The sequence below is a fragment of the Capsella rubella genome, unplaced genomic scaffold (assembly GCF_000375325.1).
Source record: "Capsella rubella cultivar Monte Gargano unplaced genomic scaffold, Caprub1_0 scaffold_4, whole genome shotgun sequence".
Taxonomy (NCBI): Eukaryota; Viridiplantae; Streptophyta; class Magnoliopsida; order Brassicales; family Brassicaceae; genus Capsella; species Capsella rubella.
Window position 1 is genome coordinate 10,639,022 of NW_006238920.1, and position 22,115 is coordinate 10,661,136.

The 22,115-nt window shown below is 38.3% G+C and overlaps 7 protein-coding genes across 9 annotated transcripts; 3 read left to right on the top strand and 4 right to left on the bottom strand.

Moving 5' to 3' along the window:
* Positions 1–4: 4 nt before the first annotated feature.
* Positions 5–2,428, bottom strand: LOC17888535. The gene is made up of 4 exons (XM_006294980.2): positions 1,650–2,428; positions 1,470–1,544; positions 1,218–1,359; positions 5–987 (listed from the first exon to the last, which is right to left on the bottom strand). Exons 2-4 carry the CDS (start codon positions 1,511–1,513, stop codon positions 589–591), a joined length of 585 nt encoding a protein of 194 aa, XP_006295042.1. The 5' UTR covers positions 1,514–1,544; positions 1,650–2,428; the 3' UTR covers positions 5–588.
* Positions 2,429–2,511: 83 nt separating this feature from the next.
* On the bottom strand, positions 2,512–4,933 carry LOC17888306 (pentatricopeptide repeat-containing protein At2g37310). The gene is made up of 2 exons (XM_006293395.2): positions 2,873–4,933; positions 2,512–2,785 (listed from the first exon to the last, which is right to left on the bottom strand). Exon 1 carries the CDS (start codon positions 4,904–4,906, stop codon positions 2,936–2,938), a length of 1,971 nt encoding a protein of 656 aa, XP_006293457.1. The 5' UTR covers positions 4,907–4,933; the 3' UTR covers positions 2,512–2,785; positions 2,873–2,935.
* A 172-nt stretch (positions 4,934–5,105) lies between these two features.
* On the top strand, positions 5,106–6,720 carry LOC17887917 (pentatricopeptide repeat-containing protein At2g37320). Its single transcript, XM_006293968.2, has one exon. The coding sequence runs from the start codon at positions 5,106–5,108 to the stop codon at positions 6,621–6,623; it is 1,518 nt and encodes a 505-aa protein (XP_006294030.2). The 3' UTR covers positions 6,624–6,720.
* Positions 6,721–6,932: 212 nt separating this feature from the next.
* Positions 6,933–8,205, top strand: LOC17888417 (protein ALUMINUM SENSITIVE 3). The gene is made up of 3 exons (XM_006294577.2): positions 6,933–7,417; positions 7,494–7,739; positions 7,818–8,205. The coding sequence occupies exons 1-3, from the start codon at positions 7,157–7,159 to the stop codon at positions 8,130–8,132; spliced, it is 822 nt and encodes a 273-aa protein (XP_006294639.2). The 5' UTR covers positions 6,933–7,156; the 3' UTR covers positions 8,133–8,205.
* LOC17887938 (serine/arginine-rich splicing factor RS2Z33) lies at positions 8,150–10,615 on the bottom strand. Of its 2 annotated transcripts, none has more exons than XM_006293444.2 (7): positions 10,508–10,615; positions 10,099–10,212; positions 9,559–9,598; positions 9,324–9,419; positions 9,043–9,230; positions 8,872–8,964; positions 8,150–8,698 (listed from the first exon to the last, which is right to left on the bottom strand). In XM_006293444.2, the coding sequence occupies exons 2-7, from the start codon at positions 10,203–10,205 to the stop codon at positions 8,347–8,349; spliced, it is 876 nt and encodes a 291-aa protein (XP_006293506.1). In that variant the 5' UTR covers positions 10,206–10,212; positions 10,508–10,615; the 3' UTR covers positions 8,150–8,346. The 2 variants fall into 2 exon arrangements, with proteins under 2 accessions (XP_006293506.1, XP_023640087.1); XM_023784319.1 differs by lacking the exon at positions 10,508–10,615 and adding an exon at positions 10,329–10,348.
* Positions 10,616–10,885: 270 nt separating this feature from the next.
* LOC17889347 (ABC transporter G family member 2) lies at positions 10,886–13,702 on the bottom strand. The gene has a single exon (XM_006295525.2). It carries the CDS (start codon positions 13,316–13,318, stop codon positions 11,057–11,059), a length of 2,262 nt encoding a protein of 753 aa, XP_006295587.1. The 5' UTR covers positions 13,319–13,702; the 3' UTR covers positions 10,886–11,056.
* A 3,244-nt stretch (positions 13,703–16,946) lies between these two features.
* On the top strand, positions 16,947–21,761 carry LOC17890274 (polyamine-modulated factor 1-binding protein 1). Of its 2 annotated transcripts, XM_006296168.2 has the most exons (19): positions 16,947–17,267; positions 17,362–17,598; positions 17,688–17,783; positions 17,924–17,976; positions 18,078–18,174; positions 18,362–18,435; positions 18,570–18,690; positions 19,024–19,134; positions 19,302–19,378; positions 19,461–19,527; positions 19,642–19,707; positions 19,804–19,911; positions 20,005–20,135; positions 20,250–20,316; positions 20,416–20,480; positions 20,583–20,676; positions 20,847–20,917; positions 21,042–21,412; positions 21,539–21,761. In XM_006296168.2, the coding sequence occupies exons 1-18, from the start codon at positions 17,118–17,120 to the stop codon at positions 21,394–21,396; spliced, it is 2,040 nt and encodes a 679-aa protein (XP_006296230.1). In that variant the 5' UTR covers positions 16,947–17,117; the 3' UTR covers positions 21,397–21,412; positions 21,539–21,761. The 2 variants fall into 2 exon arrangements, with proteins under 2 accessions (XP_006296230.1, XP_023640448.1); XM_023784680.1 differs by lacking the exons at positions 21,042–21,412; positions 21,539–21,761 and having other exon boundaries at positions 20,838–20,921.
* The last annotated feature ends 354 nt before the right edge of the window (positions 21,762–22,115 follow it).

Consider the following 22,115-nt stretch of genomic DNA (forward strand, 5'->3'; position numbering starts at 1 on the left):
GACCTTAATTTGAACTCATTTTTGCTTTGACCATTGAGAAATTTTTACATACTATAGTCCGAGTTTTAGAACCGAAATGAAGAAAAAAAAAAAGATAAAAGGACAAGGTCAATCCCTGCAATTGCAATGCAAAAAGATATACTGCTTCCTTCGTTCGGTCTCATGATCACTAGTTTCCAAGAAACGTCACTTTCGTTCTTTGGTAACAAAAACACCAAACAAGAAGGAAAGAGACAGAACATTATGTCATGTGTGTCGTGTCGTCCTTCCCATCTCTACTAACACTGAGAATTTATTACTATAGAACTCAAAATGTGTCCGAAAGCCTAATCAATCCCTTTATTCACATGGCCTCTCTCTCTTTCCATTGCCTCTTCTATCCATCAATTTGTCTTTGATCTTGGCTTCTCTCTTCTTTTTCCTGTTAATTACTATCTCCATTACCACCAATCTCCTCTATTGAGCTCGTTCTTGTACTGGTGTAGTATATACTATAGTATTTAGTAACTTTATGATCCACCATGAGAAACGGTTCTGATTCAAAGTTGTTTAGGGGTGGAGAAATGGATATTCTTGATTCTTGAACTCTTAAGTTGCATCTGAGCACCAAGAGAACTCATTACCAGCCTGTGGTTCTTCTTCACGACTTGAGGTTGAAGTAACAACACTGGCTTCACCAAAAGAAACATCTTTGAGCTTTGAACATGCTGAATCCTCTTCCATAGAGGCAACACTTTCAGTTGCATGATTATTTTTCTTTTCCTCCACAGCTCCCTTTTCATGAGTTTCTTCTTCTTCTTCCTTGGATGCTGAAGTGCAAACAGATGACACACAAGAAACTTCAGATGAACTCAATTGCTGATCTGATCCCTCCGAACTGCCTGACCCTTTAATGAATTTAAGTTTCTTCACCAGATACTTTAGTCTCTTTTCTGCTTTTTCCCTTAATCTGATCTCTTCTTTCAGATTACGCTCCAACTCTTCCATCTGTTTTCCAAGAGATCAGTAAACAAAGAAAAAAACAGCTTTTAACAAAAGCCAGATCAAACCTAACCACATTTAAACAACACCTTTTTTGGTCCTTAAAACTAGAACAGAGTAAACTAGTGATAATACTCTCTTGGTAGTTTGAGTAACTAGAATGACTCTTTCTTGATTCTTGATCAAACCCAGATTATCTTTAAAAAGGAATGAGACTTAGGATTCTATGAAGTTACCTTTTTAGTAATAAGCTCAGCTTCTTCTTTAGCAGATCTTGAAACTTGCCTCTCTGCAAGTAGTCTCCCTCTTAAACACTCCACAGTTCTGAGACCTTCCTTATCTTCTTCTTCTTCCATTTTCTTACTCGCAAAACTTGTTCTAAACCGAAAAGAAAAGTAAAAAAGCACAAAAGCAAATTCCTCAATCTCTATATAAAAGTTCTTAAATCACATATCTATAGAAGTAGAAAGAGAGAGAGAGAGACTCACCTGCATTTTAAGTTGTAACTGGAGGGATCGGTGGTAATACTCATACTGTTTTAAAGAGTTCAACTTCACAACTAACTGCAAGAAAAGAAGAAGACCAATTTGTTGTTAGATCATGTCATTTAATGTTTCATTCATTCAATAAGGAACAAATCAACATCATACTTTTTAAAATCAACTTACCCCGACGACACACTCTCCGAAGGAAAGTGTTTCCAAGTTCAAATTAAAGAATGAAATAAACAGATCCAGATTCAAAACCAAATCCACCCTGAGACTTGATTGAAGGGAGGAGGAGGAGGGACTTTTAAACTTTTGAACTTTTAGTTTGAATTACAAAAACAGAACCTGTCGTGTAGGGACAAATAAATAAGTTGATTTGTAAACAAAACGACACTGTGGGCTTTGGACTTTTGTTGCCTGTGCAGTTCCCCCGTGAGTTCGTAAAATCTCTCTCTCACTCCAATACCCCTTTTTAAAAATATATCACTGTATTTGTTATACATTTTTCACTGCATATATTATCTTACATGTGCACATTGCACAAGAGGAATCAATCCTGATAAAGATTATATAAATCCATAAATCACCATAATCTTGTTCTTTGACGTTAATTCCAAAGAAAAAACAAATCACATATCATTTATAAAAGTCTTCACTGTTTTGGTGACACGATTCTGGTTTTCCCAAGTGTTGCAAAAACTCTTTGTCAGAATAAATAAAAATAACTTTTTTTTGTTTTTGTTTTTCATGAAACTTGCTTTCATCGGTTGCATTTATATTTGCATACCACTTCTTGTGTTGTGTGCGGCATTGCACTATTTGTTGATGTAAAATATACTAGTATAAAGGAAATATAAAATAACTAAGACAGTACTGTAATCGAATAAAATTAAGGATATGGGAAAATTCTTGTGACCCTCCATAGATCTAGAGTAACCATTAGAGGTGGTCACGCTGAAATATTAATGCTCCCAACCTCACACTATATGATTTGTTTGGTTTACTTTTAGAATTAGATATGCTTAGCAGTTATCAACACGCAAAGACAAATTGAGTGATTACTGATTAGTAAGTTAGCATAGAGCATGCGTGTACTTTACTCCGAGACCAAAAAATTAACTACCAGAACACACCATTAATCATATAATGCGTTACTTTGTGAACCAAACTATAATGAATCATATAAAAAAAAAGAGATTCTTATCTTATTTGCAACCCCACCACTTCAATCAAAATCACTTCATTTACTCTGTAGTTGAAGCTTGGGCTTACGCTGCTTCCATCATTTATTCAACGCCATGTTCGTTCAATCACAACTACACAAAAAGGGAACATGGAAAACAAAATCATTAAATAATTAACTCTTTGAAAAGCACCCAAAAACATAACAAATCATCACTTACTGTAGAAGCCCCCCAAAATATAAACTTTGAACTTCATGGCAAGAAAATGCATAGGAGATGTTATCAATAAGCTTCATCAAGCTCTTGTTTCATGATATACTCTTTGTCGCTCATTGACTCAAGCAAACCCTCTATCACATCATACATCTCTTTGCTTCTCTCACATGAACTGTCTTTCGCAATGAAACTACGTAGTCCTTTATCTGTTTCGATCCAGCTAGTTCCGGGGATTTTCTTCAATCCGATTCTGGTCATCTTATCCCTTACAAACTCAGCTTCTTCCCATTTCCCTGCTTGAGTGTACAAATTCGCCATGATAGTGTAATTCCCAGTATTTTCAGGTTCCATCTCAAACAAGCGATCACAAGCAAACTTAGCAATCTCCACATCACCAAGAACTGAAGCTCCATTCAACAATGCACCCCACACTTTAGCAATTGGTTCGATTGGCATCCTAGCAATGTACTCCATTGCATCCGAAAGTTTCCCAGCCCGGCTAAGAACACTAACCATACAAGCATAGTGCTCAACTCCAGGCTCGATGTCATACTTTGTTACCATAGAATCAAATATGTGCTGCGCCTTATCAGATTCTCCAGAGTGTGCAAAAGCTGAAAGAACAGCTGTTAGTGTAACATTGTCTGGCCTAGTTCCAAGACATTGCATTTGGTCAAACAGTCTACAGGCAGAATCAGAGTCCCCATGAACAGCATATGCTGTTATAATTGCAGTCAAAACGATCAAGCTCCTCTCTTTACAGTTATCGAAAACCTTTTGAGCTCCTAAAATAAATCCTAATTTGGCATAGTTATCTATGATGGAGGTGGTAACATAAATATTGCTGTCAGCGCCATTACGGATAGCAAAAGCGTGGATTTCCTTACCCCCTTTCAGATTTGAACTATATGTCAACGAAGGAAGAAGGCTTGAAAGAGTCACTGTATTTGGCCTCGAGCCACATCTTATCATCTCCCTAAATGAGCTAATAACCTCCTCATGGTGATTATTCTGCATAAGACCCGAAATCACAGCATTCCACGTACTCAGACCAATGCTTTCCATTTCACTAAATAAAGCCATTGCTTCTTTAACAAGTCCGTGAGACATATAGCCTGAGATAATAGCCCCGTATGTAACAGAATCTTTCTCATTCATCTCATCAAACAATGCTCTTGCATAATCCAAGCTACCACATTTAGCGTAAAAACCAATCAGAGCATTACACAAGGATAAATCCATCTGAATATGATTCTCAAGCATTTGCTTGTGAACTTCCATCCCGAAAACAAGATCACTTGATTGTCCGCAGGCCTGCAATACGCTTATTACAGTGACTCCATTAGGCTTCAACTCAGGGCAAACCAACATCGCTTTATACATCTCTTTACAGTCCTCAAAAGACCCACTTTGAGAATACCCCGAAATCATAGAATTCCATGAAACGACATCTCTCTCAGACATTTCATCAAACACTTTCCTCGCAGATTCGATGTTATCACACTTTGTATAGTACGTGATCATCCCATTGCCCACGAAGACATCGGAATCAAACCCACCTCTAAAAACAAACCCGTGAACTTGTCGAGCCAGTGAACCAAACAAAAAATCATCATAACCCGACAGGGCCTTCAACACACAAGAGATACTAACAGAATCTGGTCTGGCGGCACCGGAAGAAGAAGAAGAGCCAATCCAAGACAAGAACAACGAAAAGGCATCGAAATACATCTCACGGGAAGTGTACGCGATGAGAAGTGCGTTGTAAGAGAAGGCATTTCTAACGGCAATTTCGTCGAACACATGGAGTGCTTGGCGGAAGCGATTCTCCCTGGTGTAAAAGTTGATGAGCTTGGAAGCGAGGAAGTTGTCAGGCGTGATAGAGAACACGACAATGCGCGCATGGAGCTGAAGCGCGTGGAGAGGTAGTCGGTGACGAGTGAAGTGCTGAATGAGGTGACCGTACGCGCCGCCGTCGACCGCCGCTTTGTTTAGCAAGCCTAGCAAGGCTCGTTGAATTTCGAATCCCAGCTTCATTCATAATTTCATATCTAACCAAAAGCTTAACCGGAAAAATAAACATTATAGTAATATTCTTTTTTTTTTTTTTTGTCATCAACATTATGAATATCTCAAAACAAGTTAATGGGCCTATTAATGGGACTTAAGCCCATATATAGCCTTAGAAGTGTTCCATACATATTGACCGATGGAATCTACTGTCTTTTTCAGCTTCATGTCTTGTCTGAGAAAATATCATTGTAGAGCTTTCAGTTATATTCAATCGCGATCTAGCTATAGTCGATCACTGAATCCTGATATAACTAACGAAGCAACTGAACTCGAGAGACGAGCTCGTGCTCTGAGAGTTTTAGATATCATATCTTCGAAATCTGGTGGAGCGTCGAATCGCCAGAATCATTTTGGTTTCGTTCAGGAATTTCTACAAACAGATTCGAGGCAATTCATAGGTTCAGCAATTTCCAATGATTTTGATCTTTCAAGAACAAAAAATGGCGTTTCAAGCGTTCTGGAAGAAGTTCTGTTGGAGGATTTTACAAGCTTTGTGAATGGTGGTATGCATCAGCGTGATGGGTGGAGTTTCGATGCTTATGGTTTATCGTCCGCCGTGAGATCATGTGGGTCGAGTGGAGACTTTAGAACAGGTTCTGGGTTTCACTGTTTGGCGTTTAAAGGTGGGCATATCTCAGATGTCTACGTTGGAAATTCTTTGGTTGTGTTATACAGGGATTCTGGTGACTTAGACAGTGCACATAAAGTGTTTGAAGAAATGCCTGAGAAGGACGTGGTTTCATGGGCGGCTATGATTTCAGGGTTTGCGCAGAAATGGCGTGTTGATTTCTGTTTGAAGCTTTATTCGAAGATGAGAAATTCAAACTCTGATCCGAATGATTATACATTCACTGCTCTCTTGAGCGCTTGTACGGGAAGTGGAGCTCTAGGGCAAGGAAGAAGCGTTCATTGCCAGACACTCCAAACGGGTTTCAAGACGTATCTTCATATATCAAATGCTCTCATATCGATGTACTGCAAAAGCGGTGATTTGAAGGATGCTCTCCGTATCTTTGACCAGTTTACGAACAAAGATGTTGTCTCTTGGAACTCTATGATTGCTGGTTACGCGCAGCACGGCCTTGCAACTCAAGCATTCGAACTCTTTGAAATAATGATGCCCAAAAGCGGAACAAAGCCTGATGCAATCACGTATCTAGGAGTCCTGTCATCGTGCAGACATGCGGGTCTTGTGAAAGAAGGAAGAAAGTTCTTCAATTTGATGGAGGAACAAGGGCTGAAACCAGAACTCAACCATTACTCTTGTCTGGTAGATCTTCTCGGCAGATTTGGTCTGTTGCAAGAAGCCCTGAAGCTGATCGAGGGCATGCCAATGGAACCAAACTCAGTCATATGGGGATCTCTGCTTTTCTCTTGCCGTGTTCACGGCGACGTGTGGACCGGAATCAGAGCTGCAGAGGAACGGTTGATGCTTGAACCTGAATGTGCAGCCACGCACGTTCAGCTGGCGAATCTTTACGCCAGTGTCCAATACTGGAAAGAGGCGGCGACTGTGAGGAAACTGATGAAAGATAAAGGACTGAGGACAAATCCAGGTCGTAGTTGGATAGAAATCAATAACAATGTTTTCATGTTTAAAGCCGAAGATGGTAGCAACTGTAGAATGCCAGAGATTGTTCATGTTCTTCATTGTCTCGTAGATCACATGGACATCCTCTAACTAGATTTTACTTTTTTGTTTTAAGGTTCTCTCATAGTTAGCCTTACATTGTTTTGTAGGGTATACCAGATCCAGATATATTTTTACATTCATTTTTGCTTTGAACTTTTCCAAGAAAACCTAGTACAAAGACTTTAAAAGTTAAGTAGTGAGCTCACGTTAGTTAATTAACCAACTAGGTAATGAAATGAATATAGCTGTATAATGCGGTAAAATGCACCTAAGAGTTCTCTACATCTTAAACCCTCTCAACTCTTTGACTTTGTTCTACAAGACGTGTTTTCTTGAATTATTATAATAAGAAGATATGAGTTTCTTAAAACTTTCTTTCGTTTAGAATTAAATTTATATGGTATGAGTCTGCACGATTGATAAAGGAATATAGAAAAAATGAATCTTGAACATGAGCTGAAGAAATAAAGAAAAAAGTGATACTCCTTCCAAACTGGTCCTCTTTTAAATACCCCTTCTCCACTAGTACCGCACTCATAAGACGACGACAAAACAAAAGTAGAGGGACACAACAGAGAGAGATGGATCTGGACTGGGAAGATTTTTTCAAGGATTACGAATGGCTCATCGTGTTTCTGAAAGGCATGGTGAAGCCTGCCGCGGCGCTCGCGGTTGTGCTATTGGCTGTGGTCCTTTCCTACTCGCAGAACCTCTCCTTGGAAGGAGAAATGATATACTCTGTTTTCAGATCGTTTCTTCAGCTCTCTGTTATCGGATTTGTTCTTCAGTTCATCTTCAACCAAGAAAACTCCGGCTGGATCATCCTCGCTTACCTCTTCATGGTCAGCAAATTCAGGATCTCCTATGTTTTTCGATCTTTTTTTTTTGTTTATTTTAAATGTTGTAGATTCCGTACAGGTCTCTGTCGCCGGTTACACTGCCGGACAACGTGCTAAGCACGTGCCACGTGGAAAATACGTGGCCGGAGTATCTATCCTCGCCGGAACTTCGATCACAATGTTCTTGCTCGTTGTCCTCAACGTGTTTCCTTTCACTCCGAGGTATATGATCCCAGTTGCTGGAATGATGGTCGGAAACGCCATGACGGTCACCGGAGTTACAATGAAACAGCTACGAGATGACATCAAGATGCAACTCAACCTGGTAATAAAAAAAAAATCATTTTACAACTTAAACCGAACCAAAATTCTCTGTTTAATTGGATTTTATCGTAAACCGTAGGTGGAGACGGCATTGGCACTAGGAGCAACGCCAAGACAAGCGACGTTGCAACAGGTGAAGAGAGCATTGGTGATCTCTCTATCACCGGTTTTGGATAGCTGCAAAACCGTTGGGTTAATTTCTCTACCAGGTGCAATGACTGGTATGATAATGGGTGGTGCGTCGCCTCTTGAAGCTATTCAGCTTCAGATCGTAGTCATGAACATGATGGTTGGAGCAGCCACGGTTAGTAGCATCACGTCTACGTATCTTTGTTGGCCAGCTTTCTTCACTAAAGCTTACCAGTTACAAACTCCTGTCTTCTCCTCAGATTGAAATGTTATAAATATCCATATTTTTAACTATCTTCGAAAACTCGTTTGAAACAGAAGAGTCAACATGTGTCCTATATAGAAAAACTCTCGATAACATGAACTTAAACGGGTCCAAAGCAAACACACTTAAACGAGAAAGGAAGTATCCAGCAGTCGATTCAATAGTACACATGCTACAACGCCTGCAACCTGAGTCCATGAGCGAGCCATCAAAGTTATGGGGACTCACTTCCTCTAGGGGAAGAGCGGTTTGGCTCGTAATCATCTTCAACGGGGCTACGGTCCTCTCTCGGGCTGTCACCGCCAGCTCCTACAGCGGGACTGACAACAGAGTTTCTGCCATTCCCATTGTCTTGGGGGCTACCACCATCACGGTCTGATCCATCTTCCTTTTGAAGCTTTGGAGATTGTGGCGGGCTCCCATCAATGATCTTTGGGCTGCCTTCTTCATCAACAATCGGACTACGATCTCTGCCTCTTGGTGATAGAGAGTCATCCATTCGCTTTGGACTGCGTGATCTCTCCTCGACACTCCTCTCTCTTCTTCTCACTGGGGATCTTGATCGGCTGAGCATAGAGAAAATAAGAAGTCAATCAGAGTGCTAAAAAATTTAAACCATACACGAAGCTAGAGAATAGCAGTTATTTGGATACATACTATTAAAAAATCTAGTGCCTGCAAACATCTAAACACACTAAGAAGTTGACAATAACAAGCATTTATGAGGGAAAACACTAACCTGTAGCTTCTGCTAAGACTCCGGCTTGGGCTTCTTCTACGACGCGGAGGAGAACGGGATCTTACAGGTGACCTGGAGTAGCTTCCACTCCGCCTGCATACAATCCAGAAAGAGTGATGAGAAACTGGAAGGGTAAAAAAATTTCATCTTTTTATAAGCAATATTAAGTACCTTAGCTTCTTGGGGCTGTTTTTGCAGTTTCTCTCAATGTGTCCTCTCTCTCCACAACGGTAACACTTGTTCTTCCAGTCCCCGGCTGTGCAATCTCGAGCCCAATGACCGTCAACACCACAGTTAAAACAGCGACCAGATCCAGGAGGTGGGCCTCTGCTATCATACTCCCGAGAACCACGAGGTGCCTATCACACAAACATGATATCCATGACATTAGCATTCATCATACATATAAACCAAACAATAAATCCTGACCATAGAGAGCCAAAAATACTCACCCCTCTTGAAAACTCCACAGTGATGCGACTTCCATCAAAGTCACGTCCGTCCAAGTAATGTCTCGCATCATCAGCATCACGGGGATCACTAAATTCCTGTTTCAAATTCGTGAGGACGAAAACCGCATCCACAGCGTGACTTTTCCCAAATAATACATAGTTCACAGTAATAAACAAGCAGCACAACTTTTTTTTAACCAACGAAAACCTCAGGGTAAAAAGAGATTTCACTTACAACGAAAGCATAATCTCGCTTCATATCCACATCCCGAACTCTGCGGAAGAAATTGTTGGCAGAAAAGTAAGGCCATCATAACTTTAAGGTACTTGTAAACACCATTTTGAGACTGAGTCTCCATTTCCATCAAAACAACACACACAAAAAATTCAACAAACAGAATCACCGAGGCGCCCCCGCCCCCTATACACTTGGCGAGAAATTCCACCAAGTCCACCCATTCATCAAACACCTCCAGGTTAGGCAAAATCCCAGAGACCTTCAATAAGATCATTCAGGTTAAAAACATACACTAAACCTAGATTCACAATCTCCCCTCAAAGATTCAAATGCCAAGTTACAGCAAATCATATCTCACTGGATACTTAAGGCGTTCAACTTTCTGCATTTCGTTCCTCACGCAATAGCAAACAAATTCTCATTATTTGCGAAGAAAACTAGAAAAATCACACCCTCATTGAACCCCCAACACAGAGAATTTTCACAATGCATAACATTTATAATAATAAATAGTGATAAAGAAGAGTCAATAATTACCTTCCATATCTGTTGAAAAGACGTTCAAGGTCTCGGGTACGAGTTCGAGATGATAAGCGGCCAACATAGAGACGAGTGTTCCCATAGCGATCATCGTAGCGAGGCATTTTCAAACTACAAAACATAAAGGACAAAGACGCCATAAATTTTTTTTTTTTTTTTGAATTTAAGACGCCATAAATTTTTATCATAACCACTATATGAAAAGAACGTATTCAATAACTCAATACCAAAACGCTCAGAATGAGAAGATTATTTTTTTTCTTTTCTGGAACAGTGAAGAAATTTAATCGGAAAGATAGAACCATTCACCGCAGATTCATCAAACCAAAAATAAAACGTAAAAATCGAGCTCAGAAATCACTAAATCTCAATTCGAATCATCAAATTCAACACAGATTTTGGATACCTGGGGATTGAAGGAGAGCACTGCGTAACCCGGAAACCCTAATTTCGAAACGAAAGGGGGAAGAACAGCTTTTGGTAAGCAAACTAAAAGTCTGGTTTGCATAAGAGTTTATTAATGGGCTTCCGACAGAACCGACTAGGATCCAACAACGGTCGTGAACTTTTCTATGGTAACCACCAACGGTAAAGGTGTTAACCGATATTTACCATTTTACTATATATTGGGCCTAAACTTGCATTAAGCCCATATAGAATAATAATTTTCTGAAATCATAAAATAAGTTTTTTTTTTTTTTTTAACACATAAAGCTTTATTGAAAATCAAATGTTATCATTGTACAAAGGCTGAATCAAAAAATGAGGAACATAAGAATAGTAATAAACAGAAAGAACATAAAATAAGTTATTATTCATATTCATTACAAATTTTATACGAAGAAATACAAATATTTAGCTGGTAAAAAGAAAACAGATACAACATACCTCTTGTCTTTTCTTTCCGAATTTTCACAAACAACCCGGCCAAAAAAAAAAAAAAAACTGTGTAAAATCACCTCCGTTTGTTCTTGCTCCCAATCAAGAGTGTAAAATAAAACAAAACCCTAAAGAAGAAACCCCAAGCAACAGTGATCCACAAGCAATTCCATTTACTAATATCCGTAATCCCTTGCTGCTTCAATATATCAATCCCCGTCGTCACACACGTCTCCGCCGTCACATTGATCCCTAAAACACCGCTCATACTCTTCAACAAAGTCAGTTTCATCGCCTCCGGTACTTGCCCCAACGGCGAGTTGTCAAATATCTGAACTCCTCTGACGAAGCATTTCGTCGGATCTTCGAATTCGTTCTGCAACACTCCTTCGTAAGGGTATTTCACTAAGGAGAGGTAATGGAACCAGATCCAGTAGAGTGGGATCCGATCTCTGGAGATGAAGAATCCGGAGAAGAGGAGGAAGTAGGCGAGGATCGCGACTACGACTGTGAATCCGAGCATTACGTTGGAGACTACGCCGGAGAGGAATGTTACGAAGGAGCTTCCGGCCCAGAATGAGGCGAGGATTGTGAGGAAGAAGAAGAGGAAACCGCTGGAGCCACCGGCGAGACCAACGGCCCAGAATGTTGTGGCGGCGAAGCTTGCGGAGAGGAAGATTAAGGCTGGGATTGAGATTATGGATTGGGAGAGGACGTAGGAGGATCTTCGGTAAGCGTTGTAAGCTGTTTCTCTCATGAATATGTAGCGTTCTTGTAGAAACACTGGGATTGCTTCTGCACATGTGTAGAATGTTGTGGACATTGCGAATGCGAAGAATCCTAGGCGCTCTTGGACTCCTTTTGGGGAATTGTCTAGGTTAGTGAACATTGTTGCTAGGATGATTCCTGTGACCATTACTGCTCCTAGTCGCATTCCCAGGAGCTCTGGTTGTCTTCTTGAGTTTAGTATAGCACGTTTGCCTATGACGATCATTTCGATCCAGAAAGGGTTGGCGAAAGTTTGGAATGAGTTTGTTAGGTTTGATGAGTTGTTTGTTGCTCCGGAGACCAGTTTCCCTCTGGAGATACTTGCGGTTATCGCTTCTTTGAGGGATACGTTTGTGTTTCTGTTGTTACCATTGTTGTTTCTTGGTGCTTGCTTTGCTCGCCATTGCTTGTGGAACTCGACGAGCGACTTGGTTCCTTCTGCTGAATTTTCAAGCTCCCGGATGAGATCCAGCGCAAACTCTGTTTTGTTCTCGTTTTCAGGAATCGGGTGCTCGAATTCTGAGAAGAACTGTGGGAGATGTGCTGGGGAGCCGCTGTAGACCGTGTTTCCTCTGGAAAGGAAGATTAACCGATCTAGCAAACCCATGATTCTGTAACTAGGCTGATGGATTGACATAATAACTATGCTGCCACTCTGTGCGATTCTCTGAAGCACTTTGATAACCATGTAGGCACTCGTAGAGTCAAGCCCCGAGGTAGGCTCGTCGAGAAAGAGGATAATCGGGTCATGGATTATGTCTATTCCAATTGAAACCCGTCTCCTTTCTCCTCCAGACACGCCTCTGTGGCCTTCGTCACCAATCACGGTTTTTGCAGCACTTCTCAGGCCCAGTTGGTCAATCAGAGCTTGAACTCTTGTCTTTTTTTTCTTCTTGGAGAGAGAACGCGGGAGCCTGAACTCTGCAGAGAACATTAAAGTTTCCTCTACGGTAAGCATCGGGAAGAGAAGGTCATCTTGCATCACGTAAGCCGATATGACTTTCTGCAGCCTCGATTCAAGAACTTCTCCGTTCAAGGTGATAGAGCCTCTGAGGCTATCTTTAGCGATCCGGTTGGCTAATGCATCGATCAGTGTTGATTTACCAGACCCACTAGCTCCAAGAACTGCCATCATCTCCCCTTCATGGGCTTCACCTGAAATACTATTCAGTAGTATCTTAGTGTTCACCGAGGAACCATTTCGTGACTTCCCGCAGCAAGCGAGGGGATTAAACTTCTTTTGGATCTTCACGCTGTAGGTCAAGTCGTTGAAAGAAAGAACAAACGGGGAAGATGATATTGAAGAAGCGGGAGCCGAGGTCCATGTATCGAAAGATGATGCAGAAGAAGTGATAGGTGAGACCATTTCCAGTCCCCGGCGAGTTGTACTTTGGTCATTCCTTGCATCCTCCACATTCATAAGAAGCTCGGCGAATGTGACAGAGGCTCTAGGCGTGTCTCGTGGACATCTTTGAGGCTCCATGGACGTCTGGTTCACATAAAACAGAGGAAGATCATTGTTGCCAGCTACACGTTTGGCTGGAGATAATTTACCAAGCAAGCCAGACATTTTCTATGTTTTTGGTTTCTTCTTTTTCTTATCGGGTTAAATGGGTTTTACATCCCACAAAGAAGATAAGGAATATGAATGAGAAGAGACTATATAAGGCAATAACTTTCGTTAGAAGAATGGAAAGAGATGCGAAATTGTCAATTAAGTTGGTAATCTCTAAGTATCTAACGAAGGCTTTTTGGTTTTTGTATATTTTGATGTAATGTGTTAATCTAAAAGTATTTGGGTTGGTGAGAAGTTGTGCGAAAACCCCTTCTTAACTTTTCGTCCTCATTGTGTTTATGTCTATTAGCTTAAGGTACTTTGAAAAATTTGCTATTTTTAGTTGGAGTTATATATTGAACAGTGAGTGTATTTTAGTGGGAATTAGATGTAGTTTAAAGTCACGGTGAAATCTATCATAATTTAGTTATGTATTTGATAAAATACAATCTAATGTTATTAAATATCCATTTGATTTTGGGATTTTATATGGTGTTGGATATTGTATATATTAGTAGAATTAGGTGTATTTATTTGTGGTCCAAACAAAAAAAATGGTGTATTTAAACTCATGATAAAATCCACTGTTACTCAAAATATCTACATGATTTTGTTGTATTTTAGCTAGAGAATTGATTTTAAAGTTTATTTGACAATTTGGGTTTTAGTTACACGGGTTTCATGTGATTGAAAGGAAAAAGATAGAACATATGGTGTTGTTGATGGTTGAGAATTATGTACACGGACATTTTTAAATTAACTGCTAGTTAATAAGTTAGTAGATGTCCAAATCGTGTTTAACAGGCAAACCCTTGTACCTATCTTATGTTAATAACGATTTAAAAATTGTATTGCTTCATTTTATCTTATGTTCTAGAAAACTGTCTTATGTTCTCCTTTTTAGCTGACATTCGAAAACTATATCATATATTTGAGATATGAGAAATTGGTTCATTTTGTTTTTTATTTTAGCCAAAGTCACATTCCTTTTCTCAATCAAAAGACCGTATAATAACATGTTATAATTTGCTTGACCTATTTTATTTTTGAAACATAAAATACTATCATTACTTATTTTTAGTTTAGTTTTGTAATAAGGTAACATTTATTGTATTAAAATCTATGTATTTCATTACATGTTCAGTTTCGATCGCAAACATGCGTGGCAAGATATTTTATTAAAGAAGGCAAAAAAAAAAAAAATTAGACATGTCCTTCAAATTTAAAAATGTTCCAAAGAGTGAGGAAAAAAACTGATTTAAAAGCAACAAAATTTACAAGTCAAAACTGGATTTAACCAAATATGGATACTCTTCTCATTAGTCGTTACTAGTCGGCTGTATATGAAAATTCCATAAAATTTTACGTATACCAGGTCGATTTAGACATTAAAAAACATGCCAATACAACTAAAATTATGAGAGGATTCTCAAAAAAAAAAAAACAGTAAGCTTAATGTCTAACAATATTACAGTAGGTGCCCTCATCTGTAACATGGGCATAGTCATCAGTATTATTTGAGAAGATACCAAAAAGGACTCAAAAAGAAAAAGAAAAAAAAAAGTCATTGGTACAAAAATGTGGATACGACTTCAATAGTATGTATGATGAAGTGGGCTACACGAAAACCCCAAAATTCTAGTTATAAACATAATATAAGTTCTAATGTGACGAAGTTAGGCATTAGAATAATAAGTTAATAACCCCCAAAAAAAATGCGTAATATAAGCCTAACGTGGAGAAGTAGGCATATAATTACGTTTGGTATGGCTGTTATATCTGTTTTTCCAAGACTTTATACTATACGCTTCATTCATATATTGACCTAAACGATGAGTACATACATGATTTCATTTACCTATTCTTACAAGAAATCTCATCATGACCCACGTAAAACTAAATATCTGATGATACTATACATTATTTGTTTTATTTATGACGCTTGTCCCGTTCCATTTTCTTATGTACTAGTTGTTGAATGGATTCTTATGAACAAATGTTTCAAATGAGAGTCAATGCGTTGGTCGTCGAACTGTAATGTTCTTAATTAGAAAGATTGAGGCTGCAAGATTATTGTAATCCAGGTTTGATAAAAGTTAAAATCGTACGTTGATGTTATAAAAGCTCAAGGAAAAAGTTCAGTTTGATAAAAAGATTTTGATATATTCTCTCGATATGAAAAAATCAGAGATATACGATCGGTCTCTTCATGCGAGTTTCTAGAATTGGATGTTTAAGTTAAAAGTCAATTATGCTAAGAAGTTGGATCAATCACACAATTACCGAAAAGACAAACATGTGATAACCATTCTACTTAGCAAAGTGTTTGTGTGTACATGCTTGAGTCTTTTATTTAGAAACTGATCGAATTTTTGATATTGTCATTTTGACTTACGAGGGATAGAATAGATCTAGAACTTTATCAAGAGACAAGGGTTATCAACCTTACAAAACAATACACCTACACGTACGCAAACATTTTTCGACTTTATTTAGTTTATCTCTTTTGATTGGTCTTCAGTCTTCTCTCGACCCAAATTCTAATTTTCAAGTGGTACTACAAATTTTCACGAGTCAAGACCAAACCACATGCATGCATTACAGTTACTTCCTTTTTTTTTCCTTCATTTACAGTTACTTCTAAGCGTTGCTAAGAGCCTAAGACAAGACTAAGACAATACGATTAGAGCTAGAGACTTGTCATTATGCAATGTATCATAATTCATATACCGGTTCGATATGCTACAAAATAATTAATTGGCGGAAATATATACCTTAAACAAATACATTACTAATACTGTGATCTCTCTTCGACGACATCTAATAACATTGGAACGATATAGCTAATCTCCAACAGACCAACACCAATCTATATGTCTCATTTTTTAAAGCTTCCAACATCAATATACAATACACAGACATGTTACGGTAGACAATTATAATATGGAGGCTATAATTTTTTATCAGACTTTCGAATTGTACGTGTAATGAGAACGCAGACGTACGTAGAAACATATATATTACTTGTGCTATGAGTACGACAAACTTGCTTGATTCTTCTAATTTAATTTAGGTGGACTTTACGTTCAATGACTACGAAATACTTAAATACTCTTTGACGACTACATCGGTCGACATCGATCAAACCATGTGAGGAGTTATAGCATTTTTTTTTTTGGGTGCTATATCCCACATATAGTTTCGTGGTTAGATATCAACACGTAAGGTATAGTATGTGATCATTCGTGAATAACATACACAACCTACATCTATAGCCATGCATGACAAACAAAAGCCGGCCACCAAAATATAATTAACCATGATGAGTTTTGTTGTAATTAGTAAGTAGAATACTTGGGATTTTTTTGTTGGAAAACAAAACTATAAAGTTTATTTGTCTGAGAAATTTTTTGATGGGTTTAATTTGTCTTCAGATTTTGTATATTTTGCTTTAACTATTTTAAAAAAATGAAAGAAAATGTATTTATCAAAAAAAACAAATATATGGTAAGTGAATAATTATAAAATTTAGTCCTAAATAAAAATAAAAGACCCCCAATTAAGAATGTGGAAAAGAACACGCACGTCTTGACTTGTTCTCTCAATCTCTCTTCCGTTGCACTCTGTTTTGTTTTGTTTTTTTCTTTTTTTTTCTTCCATGCGATCTTATTTTTTGCTCCAACCAAGTAAAAATATATATCGTTAGAAACCAGAAGGAGACCCTAATTTTAGCCAAATTCAAAAGAAAATCCGATCATTGATCGAAATTTTGTCGGAAGAAAGAAACGGAATTCAAAATAAGAACCTGTCGGCGATGTCGTGGTTGAGATCGGCGGTGAACAAAGCAGTAGAAGTCGGCGGGAAGAACAATCTCACCCGCACCGTTCGCAATTACGCCGATTCCGTCGTCCTTACCGCCGGCAATGCCGTTTCCGAAGGCGCCAAACTTATCCAAGATCGCATCGTACGTTGTTAAATTTCTCGTTTTCCAAAATTTTTAAGATTGCGATGATTCTAATCTCAGATGATGTGTTTTGTTTGTGTTTGATCGCACTCAGGGATCGAGGAACGTGAAGAGCTTTAGTCTCGCGGTGAAGAGGTTAGAAGAGGTTTCGGTTTCTTCGAGAGGCGGCGAGAGAGTGCAGTTGTTGAGAAGATGGCTTGTTGCTCTCAAAGAGATCGAGAGATTGTCTTATTCTTGTTTCGAGCATAGCGAACGTAACGTTCACAAAACTGATGATCACAATCAATCTTTTTCTGAAGAAGCCAAGGATTCTCCCAAAAATTTCAGCACCGTGAGTTATAATAATGCACTTTGTTTCATTGACCTCTCAAGGCTCATCAGTTTTTGTTCATTGATGTTTGGTTTTTTGAAACTGGATAGGTTTATTACGTTGATCCTGGTCTATCTGGTGAGCCAATGACTTTTCGTGATGTGTTTCTTCATAGTGAGGCACTTGAAGGGATGGTATTATCTATGGTAAGTTAGAATTATGCAGTGTAAGGCAAGCTACATTGTATTGCTTCTGCTGTTTTAGCATTGTAATAATGATCATAAAGACTTTTTATTCCTGATACACTGAGTTTAACCGCAGGTTTAATTCTTTTTGTGTGAATTAGATTTTGGAAGCACCTAATGAGGAAGAAGTCCAGCTGCTTCTTGAACTGTTTGGGTGATGTTTTCCCTACCGTTGAAGCTTTGTATCAGTTTATTTTAGACTGAACGTGAAACCTTTGAATCTCAACTCAAAATGTTCATGGTTTATACGTACAGGCTTTGTTTGTCAGGAGAGAAGGAAGCTCACGAAGCTGTGATTCAAAATGTGCAGGACTTAGCAACAGTGTTTTCAAAATACAAGGATGAAGTTCTGGTAAGGATGTGCTGAATTGTGCAAAATAAAGTGTTCTGTCTCCTATAGACTCTGTTTCTTTCAGTCTTGGATTATTAGACCAGATAATCTCATAGCACACATATTCTTGTCTTGCAAGATGATGAGCAAGCTCAATGGATTGTTGAAGGTCTTGCACCTTGTAATGCCTTTTTCTGTCTTTTTCTAGGCAAAGCGAGAGGAACTTCTTCAATATGTTCAAGGTGCTATTGGAGGACTAAAAATCAGTGCTGATCTTGCTAGGTATTCTAATGCAGAACCTTTTTTTATAAGCTACACAAATGTTCATTTGTTGAAGCTTTTTATGGTCGTTTAAGAATGTTTCAGTCTTAAAATTTTACTTCTGTTGTTTTGGTTCTCGTTTGTAACTGGCTCAGAATAGACACTGAAGCCCATACTTTGATAGAGAAACTCGATAAGACGAAGCTCAAGGTTCTGGAGAAGGCTTCAAGTGAAGATGCTTTAAAAACCAGTGGAAGCACTGCTGCATCAACAGAGGTGAGATATTCTCTCCTGCTCTCCACTGCCATATTTCTCACTCAAGGCCTTTGTCACATTAGATTTGGTCTTAGATTTCAAACTATTGTTTTTTTTTTTTTTTGTAAACCTTCCAACTTTTGTTTCAATTAATCTTGTATAGAAGAGTTCTTAAGCTGTAATACTCACAGATTAGATTTTACGAATATGATCACTGGAAGGAAGTACCATGAGGTTTCTAGGATATCTTCTATTGCATTGTTTAGTTTTCCCAGTATTTTCATAATTTGTTGACACATCATCCCTGGATCAATCCCTATGATGAGATGTACTGAAAGGCTTGGGTCTCTACAGGCTCTCCGAGAAATTCTTGAGCAAGTTCGCACTTTTTCAAAGCTAGAAGCACTCTTGTTTAGGAAGAAATCATTAGGGAATGGTGATTCCCTTCAAAGCCACAGTGACAAGGTGAGAAACTGCAGCAATCCAGAACATTCACCTTTTTTATTGGTTTGTTCTTAAGAGTTTCCTAGATTCTGTCTTGCAGTATATAAGATTATTAGCATCTTGTTTTCTCGAAATGTTGGAAATACAGAGATCTATATCACAAAACCTAACTACGCTAATTCTTGCAGATCGATAAACTGAAAGTTCTGTCGGAATCCTTACTCAATTCTACCTCGAAAGCCGAAAAACGAATCGTGGATCATAGGTGAGAAAATGTAACATGAAAATTTGATCTGTTATCTTTACTACCATAGTTCACACCTATCTTTTTCCATATGACAAAGTAGAAGCCAAAAAGAAGAAGCTCTTAGCTACAGGGTTTCAAAAACTAATGAAGTTAGTCAGCTGGAAAAGGTTTGCATCCCATAATCAAATCTCTTTGTCTGCCTTTATTAGATACTAGCTCAGTACTTTGGACTTATGTTTCAATATTTCTTATCATGGGCTGAGCACAAATGTGATTCCCAGGATGTAGCGGGAGAACTAAAGAAACTTGAGATTCTGAAGGATGATCTTGAAGCTGAGCTGAAAAGGGTAACTTTCACAAGAAGTTTATTTCAAAGAAATTTACTGAACTGGTAGATATTTAGATTTATGGGTCATATTACAGAGTTCACATATATTTTGAAGGTCAACACCTCAATAACATCTGCCCGGGCTCGCCTTCGCAATGCTCAAGAAGAAAGAGAGCAGTTTGATAATGCAAGTAATGAAATTCTTATGCACCTGAAGTCAAAGGTAACTAACTACTTGTCCTTCCCACCTTGCATTAGCTCGATGGAACGTAAGCAGGGGCATAGTTTTGTGATGTTTGGATGGCATACGTTGTAGGAAGAAGAGCTGACTCGTTCCATAACCTCATGCCGAGTAGAAGCAGAGGTTGTAAATAAGTGGATCAAATTTTTGGAAGATACCTATATTCTCCAGTCTAAATTTTCTCAACAAAAAGAAAAACAAGTGAGGTATGTCTTCTCTCAACTATGCTAAGATCTCAGCAATTATATATGTTGCTTCCCTAATTACTTTGCATTTGATCCGTCTGTTGTCATTCCTTCCACCATGGTTCAATACTCAAGTGGTGAGATGGAGAGATATAGTGACCATTTCATCGACCTGATTGTTCAACTCCTCTCTTTCTACAAGGTAATTCAAATTTTTTACTTTCTTATGATACAGTAATTGCCTAAAAAAATCCAAAGAGTAAAAATATCTCATAATCATAAATTTTTAATATCAATTCAGGAACAATTGGATCCTTCTATACCCAAGATCCGTAGAGTCGTGGAAAGCTTGGAGCCAAGTAAAGGGTAATAGCTCTAGTTTGATCACTTCTCTGTTCTTGTAAATTTTATTTAACACTAAGTTAGGCTAATAGCTCTAGTTGATCTGCTTATGGGGAAATATATTAGGTTAGAAGCAGAGAAAATCACAGACAATAAGGACACCAAGCCAATGGATACTAGAAAACAGCTTGAGAAGGAGTATTTGGACCTCGAAGCTAAGGTAAATGGCTTTATTAAATAGAGACATCTAGACATCTAGAACGTTCCTAATAAAACAGAACATTCCTAAGCTTGATTCCAACTGCAGAGACCTGAAAATTGTGGCACAAGTTTCTACTCTGCCTGTCCTTTTCCATAACATCTCTTCTGATTATTTATTAGCTTTAGCAGTTTGTGACAACACTAAGTGTGGTGGATGCGATGAAAAAGCCATTCTATTCACAGACGGAAGGTATCTCCAGGTAAAGTTACAAAAAAAAACATGCTCGCTCGTTTTCTTAGAAACTATAGTTGAGATTATGACTGTACTTGTGTTATAAGTAACAAACATTACTCTTACCTGGCTTGGCGTTCTTTGGATCCCAGGAAAGACGATAAAAGAGTTAAAGAACTATTTGATGCATTAGACAAAACGAAAGAAGAGTTTGAGGCTATCGAACGTCCGCTCTTGGATATTGAGTCTCCTTCTAGAACTTCTGCTTCACGCTCACCGTCCCTAAAGATGACGCAGGAGACTCCACTTTCCAATATAGTCCTGAAACAATCTGGTGATGATGATTTGCCAGACAGTAAAAAAGGATCCCCAGTGAAGGAAGAAGACCCGGCAAAGAAACAACTGGAGCTGGAACTAGACGATGGAGAAGAGTTCTTGGCAGATGAAATCAATGACTGGGAATTCGACGCTCTTGATGACACTCTGACTTCAAAAACAAGTAGCTGACCCAAATTTTGCAAAGGTAAGCCACATGAGCTCATGCTTAGCTACAAGATGCAAATATACATTTGTGGATATGTCAGAAGATAAATTACAGTTGATCACGGATATTATATGTCAACTTAATAATATAATGTTGTTGTTGTAGGAGCTGATGGAGAGAGGAAGAGGAGAGTATATCTAATTAATTACTATCTAAACAAAAATGAATCCATAACTTCGAGAGTATAAACCATAAAAAAGGACAATGTAAGTTTCATTCCTTCTTTTCGAATTTCTAATTTGATATATGATCAAGTGTAGATAAATGATATCATAGCCCCCCAATAAGTTTTGTAAATACTCTTTTTTCTGGCACATTTTGTTTTTTTTTTTTTGGTTTTTTTCGTTTCGCCGGAGACTAGAATTACATATTATATATATTCATTTTCTAAAATTATTTTCCTATTTGATACAATAATTTATAAGTAAAGGATATCAATGCATGATGACGGTGATTCATGTTTTGCCTTGAAATATTTTACTAGAAAGAAAGAAAAAAAATATGAGTGCAAGTGTAAGTGTTCTTGGCATATATTGGTTCGAAATTTGAATGGGAAATGCATTCACCGTGTCAGTACGTTCAATGGGATATAAATGCATTTTGTTACCTCACACAAAACAATGTGTTTATTGCTTCTTATTGAACGCACTAACAAAAAAGTTTCAACACTTTTTTTTTTTTG